This window comes from Tigriopus californicus, chromosome 6 (genome assembly GCF_007210705.1).
Source record: "Tigriopus californicus strain San Diego chromosome 6, Tcal_SD_v2.1, whole genome shotgun sequence".
Taxonomy (NCBI): domain Eukaryota; kingdom Metazoa; phylum Arthropoda; class Copepoda; order Harpacticoida; family Harpacticidae; genus Tigriopus; species Tigriopus californicus.
The window spans coordinates 5,783,562-5,793,216 of record NC_081445.1 but is presented as its reverse complement, the minus strand read 5'-3'; the positions used below and the strand labels follow the sequence as shown (position 1 = coordinate 5,793,216).

Here is a 9,655-nt window from a genome sequence, read left to right as displayed (position 1 = left end):
ACAGAAGTGGGGCTGTACTGGAGAATTCTCGACGATAATGCTTCAGAGATCATCCAAGAATATCGATGTAACTTTCTAGATATACCGGTAACTTTTAATATTGCCAAAATCGTTTGACTTCTTTGTCCTGCTGGGATCAAAATTGAAATTGGAGATTGAAGACTTCAGAGGACATTTGCTCGAGGCGTCAAAGAAATTATCAACAAGTATATGTAGCGATCCGTTGGAAATACCGTTCCGGCCCTAGTACGTACTGTAAACGTACTGTAAATGGGAATCCCTGGTTCTTAGGCTTGTCTAACCAAACCCGAGGTCACCCACGACCAGTATGCAAATATCTTTTTTGTAACCGCAAGGGAAGAGGGGAATATTTGATGAGGCCAGTTGTCAAATCCTGATTTACAGGTCCCTCGGGACTGCTTCTTGAGTATTGGCATCAGGTTTTGGATTCATTGTCCTTTTTTCCAGAAATAATGCTCCCGAACGCGCCACCCCTTTCGCGGCCATCCGGCTACTCGCATCACTTCGTCGACCCTAGACACGCCCGCAGTCGCCGTAGTCGGTCAGCCGTGCCGTTTTCCCGCGCCCAGCCACGGCTGATGGAGGAGTGCCACTCTCGCTCAGAGACAGGACTTTCAACTTCCGAACGGGGGCGGAGACGCTAGAGATTTTCGCCATTTCAAAGGATATCCCATCCGGGTGGGATTCCAACAAACTGTATAGGTGGGGTGGTGAGTCCCTATAAATTCTAGGGGATATCGGCCGTGAGGATCCAGATCAGAAAAAGAAAAATCAAAGCCTGATCTACATCTATTCTAGGAGACAATTGGTCCCTAACCCGAGTCCTTCGCTGACCGCTCGTAAGGTGCTATCCATCCTGGAATCGCCAAGGATCTATGAGGAGTTGTATGGGTCTTTTCATCCCTAGTCTACCAACGTGACACACTTCTACACGCCTCCTCTCAGGGACTCTTTTTGGCCTCGTCAAGCGCCACATCGACCACACATGGGCAGCGGAAGCCGATCAGGTGTGGTTCCTATGCAGGACTACTACTATGGACACGCCCTATTATCCACAAGCTTACGCCTATGAGGTAACTGAGACCCCTCCATCGGATTCCAGTCAGAGGAAGTCACAAGCGAGCACTTTTTTACTCAACCGTTAGTTACACGTACAGTAGGAGGGTGGCAATGAATACCTATCTATTTTTCGTGGATGAGCAAATTAAATCTTAGGCAGATTTGACGTCCAGGCCGACGTTTTTGCGGTGTCCCAAAAATCTGAAATGTGTTTTTTTTATTGCGGTTGTTATCATTTGTCTGTACGAGTGGCGTTCCACATCAAGGAGGAAGTCATGCCAGTGTCCAACCAGCCCGCGTTGACACTTTCAAGGATGTAAGAAAGGTCTTTCTTTTCTCTTTCATCTGGCTACACCCGTTTCCGTTGTTCAACCAAAATGGTCCAAGTTTTGGGTTCCAGGCTGGATGGATTGCAGAAGTTTGCCTTTTAGCAACAAATGCTTACGCTCCAGTTGTAATGGTTCTGGCAATCATTAGTTCCAGTTCAAAGATTTGACATGTCCCCCCCCTATTCCAGAGTGACATTGAGTAAAACCTTGGTCGACCGTTTTTTGGAAGCAAGTTTCTTCCAAACACTGAAAACTCATCTTCATTGTGTTCTTGACGAGTCGTGCTTCCTTGGTGAAGCAGATGTGTTCAACAGAAGTGTGAATTGAACACTCTCTTTTCGGCCGACCGAGAGGGACTGCTCCCCAAAAGGAAGGTTTGATCCTGCAATTTCAAAGAGACAGATTAAGGCTGGAACCTATCTCTGCGCTATTTTACTCCCTAATCTTAATTAAACACGGGGGTTTCATCTATCAATTAACCAAGCCATTCATTTCTCTCTCTTTCTCTCTCACGCTCTCTTTCACGCACACACACACACAGGAGGCTCCTTCCACCTCTTATCCTCAGAATGCATATCTTCCTCCTTCTCGCGATATCTCTGGCTATCCCGCCCATCACTTGAGCAATCCGTACCTCAATTCCGCCTCCTCGGCAGCCCCGTATAGCTACGGTTACGGTGGAACAGCTGGAGGAGGAGGAAGACACACCACGTATTATCCTTCAAGGCCCCCGCCCAGGCGAAGTAAAAGTAGTCTGGGCTTTTATCACGAGCCATCGGGGATGTCAACCATGACGGGTGATGAAAGGTAGGCGAGAGAGAGAGATGGTCAAGCGAGCGCGGGGAAATGAAAATGCATCCACATGGCGCAGATCCACTCTGTCAAACCTGACACTTGAAAGAACGAGCCTGTCTCAAAACAAATCCCCAAATATAAGATTGTAGTACTTACTAGCCTGTGTATTCGTATAAAGAAAAAGCAGAACTGGGGTTAAAATTTTGCTGGTGAAAGCGTGCTATGTTTGGCCTTTTGCCATTGCTGTTCAGTTAGTAGTATCAAAACACGTGTGTTCAAAATGTACCACCAGAATGACCGTGTGTGGGAGCGTTCTAGTTTAACACACTCTAAGGTTTGTCTTTTGTTCCAAAAGTACATAATTGGACCACCTTCGTTCTGTTCAGTACAAGAGAAAGTGTTTCGATGATTGCTTCCGACATCCATGATCCCCAATGAGGCCAGGCCCAGCCCAATGTACACGGAATCGAGCAGAAAGACACATCGTTAACCTTGACTCATTCTCATTATTCGTTTAGATTGTGGGCTGCTAACGATCCAGTGGAGCCATCATCCATGAAATATCGTCCCAGCTTCCATTCGCTTCCACGGAACGCGGGGCGTAATCAACAACACCGTCGACGATTGGGACAGCAGCAACAATTCTGGCCCGATGGAACCATCAACGCAACCGCAGCCGCCGGAGGAGTAGGTGGTGGGCTGGAGCCTAATGTTGCAGGACTGGGTCTGGACGGGAACGGTTATCAGTACAACTCAGATCCCAGGCGATCCACAGGCCCCTCCTATCACTATCAACAGACTGGAACACACTGGGACCGAGAATATGCCAATTTCAGAAGTAAGCTTGTCCCAGCCAGGGTTAGGTTACACGATGACATGACACGTCGAGTCAGGGAAGGAAGGCTAGGGCATTGTTTCAAAACGTTAAGTAACCCCAGTTTCGAGAGGACGAGAAACCCACAACACACGGGGATGGTGCCATCTCTGAATGACATGGGTTCAGTTTCATCAGAATCAGAATGTGATATCTCCCGTCGATTTGTTGGTAAGACCCATTCAGAATTGGTTGGTTGGCCCTTACAAAGTACCCAGATATTCGCACCGTGAAAACTATTCTAGCAACCCCTTGAACAAGCGGTTGTTTGGCCAGCTTTTGATGCATATTTTCAGTGAGCGTGTGACCAAGCACCTCTGGATAGATCTTTCGGGGATGAAGGTATGGAGATCGAGAATGCGGTCATAAAAGCAGAAGTGGGTCGGCCCAAAGATGAAAAAGGAACTTGGAAAAGAAGGATCTGGGAACGAAGGAGAGGTTTATTCTCATATTTGCTTTTCCTTTCCCCTCCTTTTTCCTTATCTTGAGAGGAGCGACCTTTCCTAGCTTTGTCAAACCATCCAAAAAATACACCAAAGCATGGACGTTGAGGCTAGGCCAAAGAGCCCCGTCAATCAATAGGGTTTTCAGAGTTTTAGGACCTGAAGTGCTTCTGCCCAATTTCAATGGCATAAAATGTCACGCTCAGTTCCGTGGAAACCCCATATCATAAATGCAGGGATTACATAATGGGTTCATTTGATGGCCTGTAACTCAATTGCAATTGAAAGACATTCTTTCACTCCTAGATGCAGGGATCATTTTTTGGGGGCAAAAATGGCAAACAAGCAAAGGCCAAGGAAAGCTAGGTTAACCTCCGTAATCAGAGTTGATTTATTCCTATCAAACATTATCATGCATCTTGGTCTCGGACTCGCAAAAATAGAAAACAATGGCAAGGTGTCATTCTACTACGTAGAATGACTCAAGCATCCCAATCCGAATACATTTCGCCCATTGCCTGACATTTTCGTATAGGAGAAATATCAACCTCGAGTGTCCCACTTTTGGTTCAGTTTTGGTGTGAAGAGTTCTTCCTGTACAATATTGAAAGCGGCGGTTTATAGGCCAAATCTAATCAGTCGTCGCAGCCTTGTCAATCGTTTAAGTGTCATTACTAGCCCAGATTCCGAGTTACATCGAATTTGGAACGGTGATGATTGTGATCTCTTGGAATTGTGGCACCTCTATTTTTGAGAACATTCCCGCTGATTCGGTATCTTTAGGTGCTTTCAAAGAGACCTAAAATGATCCTCGATCTCAACAAGCGTGGGTTTAATCGAATATCACATTTGTCAGCGATTTTTTCAAGGACATTTGGAGTGGAAGCCAAAATCGATTGGAAATCGTTCAGAGAGGTGCCTGCCAAGAGTGTTTCCAATCGTTCATGGACAAGACGAAGAAGGGACAAGAAATATAGCCTTCGATCATGCCAGATTCAGAAAACGGCCCATAAAACTTGCAAAAGATGGCTCAGAATGTAGGGGAGAGGGGAATCCCTAATTTTGGCCCTTGGCGAGGCGAAATACTGGAGATTTGTCTTGATTAAAACTTTGATAAATGATCACATTACGATCTATCTCGCCTTGTGTGCCAGATCCCGAGTTCTTGTCTTCAGCCATCCGTTACTGCACTCTCTCTTTTTCTCTCTCTCTCCCTTCTTTTGCCCGGTTCCATTTAGGTTCCATGCCTGAGAATCTGAACCAAACCCGGAACAGCTACTTTCAACAGAACTACCCGCCTTCCTACTATCCCAATCCGTTTTATCATTCCGACCTGGAGCACCATCCCTATTCATCATATCTCGCCCAAGGTACCACCAACCACCATTCCACTGCGGACCCATATGGAACCATGGGTCGACGCTATCGAGACTATAGCAATCCTCACCACCACCATCAACAACAACAGCAACACCTCGTGGGCAACCCAGATGACCCCGCTTATTATGGTGGCTAAAGTTCGCGCTATGACCGAGGTCAATATGGTACCACGGATGCGAGCTTCACTGCCAATGGCCACACGTCTCGAATGAGGCCCTCTTCCGCCGCTGTAACTGCCAACCGCATGAGTGAATACCACGGTGAGACAACCACACGCCCATTCCGTCTAGATGTTTGCTTTTTTTTCGTCCGTTTGTCCGCCCTTCTTGGGCAGCATTTGATGACACCGTCCACTACATACATACGGACATGGACTGACTTCAAAACGAAACAAATGAGGCTAGATTAAGAGCGCCAAGCTCAAAAACTGGATCCCAATGGAGGCCAGAAATTATTCATGCCAAAGGCAGGCCGCTTTGACTGTCCATATTGGGGCTCTCATAGAGCTCTGCATACTGTAGATGCCATTGAAGTGAATGTGATTATTTGTGATACATAGTAAGATATAGTAGTAGTGAAAGGTGGTTAGCAGCATATAATGTGGCCTTGTCTTTTCCAGATGTGCCTTCTCGCTCAGGTTCAATGCACCCTCAAGGCCAGCCTCACTATGGGTCCTACGGATCCAATACTGCCTCTTTTTATCCCGCCGATTATCTCTACCAAGGAAACATGGCGTCAAACCCTTTCAACTCGATGGATGTCATGGATAGAACTGCTCAATTGTTGGAGGACATGCACCTGGGAAGGGGTGCCGCCACCTCCACCATGGATCCCTACGACTACAAAAGGTCCAGTGGGACGGCTGCGGGCGCCAGTCTCTATGACCTCAAGCGGGCTCATATATCAGAAGGAACCAGCAACAACGCTCCTACTTCGATCCCGCTCATTATGCGCCCAGGAACAGATTTCGAGGGTGAGTTCACGCCCTTCCGACTCTTCCAGGGCAGGGATATCTATGCGTCATGGAGGACTTGAAGCTCCTGTGAGCCGGAGAAAATTCGAAGAGGGGAGGACCAACTAAGACGTTCGGGATGATTGACAATATCAATTCTGAAAATGACGTCCTCTAATGCCTGAGGCTTAAGATGAGAGTGGGTTGGAGACAAGATGAACGCTTAAGACATTCCGTAAAGGATCCTTGCATTAACCTCACGTGATGTTCCATTGAAGATTCATCAGAGCATTGCTGTCAACTCTCACAACTTCTCAAATGGGCAAATGGTTGTTAAACTTGAGTTAAAAAAAGGTGCTCAAAGGCTCATTTTTCCAATTCAAGACTTAGTGGCTGGCTTTAATTTATATGTATTTAGGGACCCCTTGACATAATTTGGGAGTAGTGTACACGAAAAAAGTAATTGGGTGTTTGCGTTTTTGCGTTTTTGTTGGCACGAGTGAAATCAATACCTACGTACTCCGTTTGGAATGATGAGTGCTAATCAGTCCGCATTACTCAATATACCGCTTAGAGTTGAAACAGGGGGGTACATTTTTCCATTTTACTTTTTTAGGGATTGGGCCCAAAGTGCCCCGCAGGTTTGGGACGAAAAGGACCTGGAGATCTTGGCAATGGAGAAGATGCTCGATGATCAGAACGCCATCCAACCTTCCATGCTTTCCGCTTACCCCCAACAGCACACTAACACTGCCACCATGGGGGGCCAAGTCCCGCCATACAACTCCCGTCAGTCAGCTACCGGCTTTCAACCCTCAGATCCGTACTACAACGCGCAAACCCGATACCACAGTACCGGGGCTCTGGATGTCTATCCTAAGCCCCGGAGTCGATCCTATTCGCGTCGATCAGGCCGTCGGACCTCGCATCAGAGGTCCCGATCCAAACAGACCCGCTTCGAGGACCCACTTCTCAATAAGCTCTCTTCCATGTCCAAGCGATAAATAAGGGACGAAGGAGGACCTGTGCCGGTGATTCATTGCTAACAGTCCCAAGAGGACCAAAGACTTCTAAGTAGTACTAATGGTGAATCCGACTGATCCAGAAAATGGACCCGTGCATGTTTTTATTTGTTTCTATGTGGGATCACTCTGGATCTATCCCCCCCCCCATTCTCTGAGTCATTGGCAAGTCGAAGAGAGCCAATCCTTAAGAAACCGAGCGGGTTCAAATTGCTCATTGCCCTCTTTGATGATGAAAGGGAGGACCCTGTTGTTATACTTGACTACGAAACGAATGTTGTGACTTGTGACTAGTTTGCCATTGATTAGATGGTTGTTCAAGAGACCTCTCTCATTATATGGATGGGTACTAAAGATGATGATATTTATCACTTGTTACATTCGATGCAACGTATTGTACAGCAATATTTATACATAGATATATCCAGGTACGATTACCGAACCCGACAGAAGACGATAAAGACGAATAAATATCAGCATCACACGATTTTCTGCCGCCTCACCCGAGAATACATGCATTTCAGGGAAGCCTGTTCATATTTATTTCCATTGGCAAGTTCCGTGTTTCCATTGTACGAAGGAAGCATCTAGGTAAGGTGAAATTGCGGAAGTGCCCTCGCATGCATTTAAGGACGACAAAGCTGGTGTGGTGGAAGGTAAAGTTTCTAGAAAGTCTTTAAGACTTTCTCAAGGCTCTCGATGAAGATATTCGCATGCTTCGTCTCGAAGATTAGGGCTGGGCGAATGCGGATGGCCGTCTCGCCACACCCGCCGCAATGAACGCCCTCGGTTCGAAGTTTGGCCAGGATCTGATCGCGGCTGCAACATTCAAATCATAAATTTCAGCCCAACAAACGCGATTTTGGTCATTTCTCAAGAGAACTTGGCAGTTTCTTTGGTGGCCTTTTTTTGTTCCTTCTCGACGGCTCAACTTGGGATACAATGCAGAGAAGTTGGTTGTTGGATCTAGGGTAAACTAATGATTGCTCTCCAGCACTCCTTCGACCATTCCACCATTAAATGTACGAGCACACTAACTTAAAGTCAGGCTTTCGCCGTACATGGACCTAGTTTTGCAATGTTCGTCTACATGTACAATGACTCAAAGCTGAAAAGGATTCGGAAATGTTGGGTGGCATTTGTCTTGAGTCTGAAAATAATACCAGTCGGAAGCAGGATAATGAATGTTAGGAGCGAGAAGTCGACAAGTTCTACTAGAACAATGAAAAGTGGGCCAGGCCGTGGTTCGAGTCTTTTGCTCTCTGGTTGAGGGGACTGACTCGGTGGTAACGAGGGCGTCTCTCGAGATTTATGATGGCGAATAAATGGCATTAAAAGAAGAGCCCAAGCTCAAATGGCATTCGCAAAAGTCATCTGATAAGTTCTGTGAACCACTTCTCCAGTGCATTTTTTGGTTCATAGCAAAAATGCAGAATGGGTTTCTCAACGTCGCCGTACCATGAAATGGTACAAAAACAATTTTAAGGTTGCGAAGCACTCAGAACCGTAAGGTTCCGTTTCGTTTCCTTACCGCGCAGAAGTGTCAGCGTCCACGGCACAAAAGGTTCCAATGCCTCTAGCTGAGTGAAGAAGGCTGGGGAATTGGTTTTCGAGTCGACGAAGACCACTCAACAGAACATCTCCGGCCTTCAATGTCGTCTCCAAAAGCTTGTCTTGACGAATTGTCTTCAAGACAGAATCAAGGAGGATAAGCTTGCTTGGGTCTCCCACCCACGTGTTGAAAATTTGATACGCGTTGTTAGGTCGGAGGTCCGGTTTATGGTAGAGACCTCCAGTAAGCATCTTCTTGCTAAAAGTCACTATATCGGGAGCATCCCGTAAGTTGAAGTATTCGTGGGCCCACATCTTTCCGGTTGGACCCCCACCAGTTTGTACTTCATCAACGAGGTAAACAATGTCGTGTTTCTTACAAATATCTTGTAGTCCCTAGCAATACGTAAAATAATAAGCCTTTTAGGCACGGTAATGAGTATCATGAGCTTATACGACATTAGGCTTACCTGGAAGAAGTTTGCACTGCCATGATGATCACCACCCTCAGCTTGAATTGGCTCCACAATAATTCCTACACAAGGATTACTGTTCTTAGTCTGTCTTTCGAGTATTTCCTCCACCTTGTCAAGACATCTCTTGTCTTCAGCCGTATTTTCCTGCGTATTCTCCTCCAACGGATACCTGAAGAGGTAAGGGTTAGATTACCCCTTTTCAAGTTTGTTTGATTTAGTGCCTCTTACTTGTATCTCGGGAAATCTGCCACTGGCCAATCGTACAAGGGAACGTCGATCTTATGGATTGATTTGGAATGAGTACAAGCTAATGCTCCAGGTGTTCGTCCATGAAAGCCGCCGTGAAACGATAGGACGGACAATCTCGGTGTGCCAGGAGACAAATTGTCCAAACACGACTTCATTGCTTCGTCATTGGGTGGAATTCCACCTCGAACTTTGTCCATGTACTTGAAGTACATGAGTTTGAAGGCATTCTCATTGGAGCAAGACCCACACATCATGGTTATAACCTTGAAACGAACCCTTTTATTATAATATAAGGTAATTGCTTTTCATGAGACTGACCCACCTGATCCAATCCAGGAGGCGCACAAGAAAGCAAAACATTCCGGAGTTGATCGACCCAATCATTGCCGGGGTACACACCCAAAGCTGGCCGATTGATGAGCACCTTCTTTGCATGATCACTATCGAAAGCTTTCAGCATGTTTGGGTGATTGTATCCTAAACGAGACATTTTTGAAGGTTGTT

At 46.4% G+C, this 9,655-nt stretch overlaps 2 protein-coding genes across 2 annotated transcripts in view; one reads left to right on the top strand and one right to left on the bottom strand.

Moving 5' to 3' along the window:
* The window catches only part of LOC131881809 (uncharacterized), a gene marked incomplete at its 5' end in the record, with an annotated part of 8,256 nt that extends 905 nt beyond the window's left edge, over positions 1–7,351 (top strand). Inside the window, 5 exon segments of the mRNA XM_059228767.1 lie at positions 1,951–2,216; positions 2,723–3,042; positions 4,760–5,161; positions 5,521–5,874; positions 6,470–7,351. Coding sequence (XP_059084750.1) covers positions 1,951–2,216; positions 2,723–3,042; positions 4,760–5,037 — 864 coding nt within the window. The 3' untranslated portion in view covers positions 5,038–5,161; positions 5,521–5,874; positions 6,470–7,351.
* The window catches only part of LOC131881808 (4-aminobutyrate aminotransferase, mitochondrial-like), a gene marked incomplete in the record, with an annotated part of 2,771 nt that continues 350 nt past the window's right edge, over positions 7,235–9,655 (bottom strand). Inside the window, 5 exon segments of the mRNA XM_059228766.1 lie at positions 7,235–7,694; positions 8,407–8,822; positions 8,897–9,071; positions 9,131–9,414; positions 9,474–9,628. Of these exon segments, the coding sequence (XP_059084749.1) occupies positions 7,541–7,694; positions 8,407–8,822; positions 8,897–9,071; positions 9,131–9,414; positions 9,474–9,628 (1,184 nt within the window).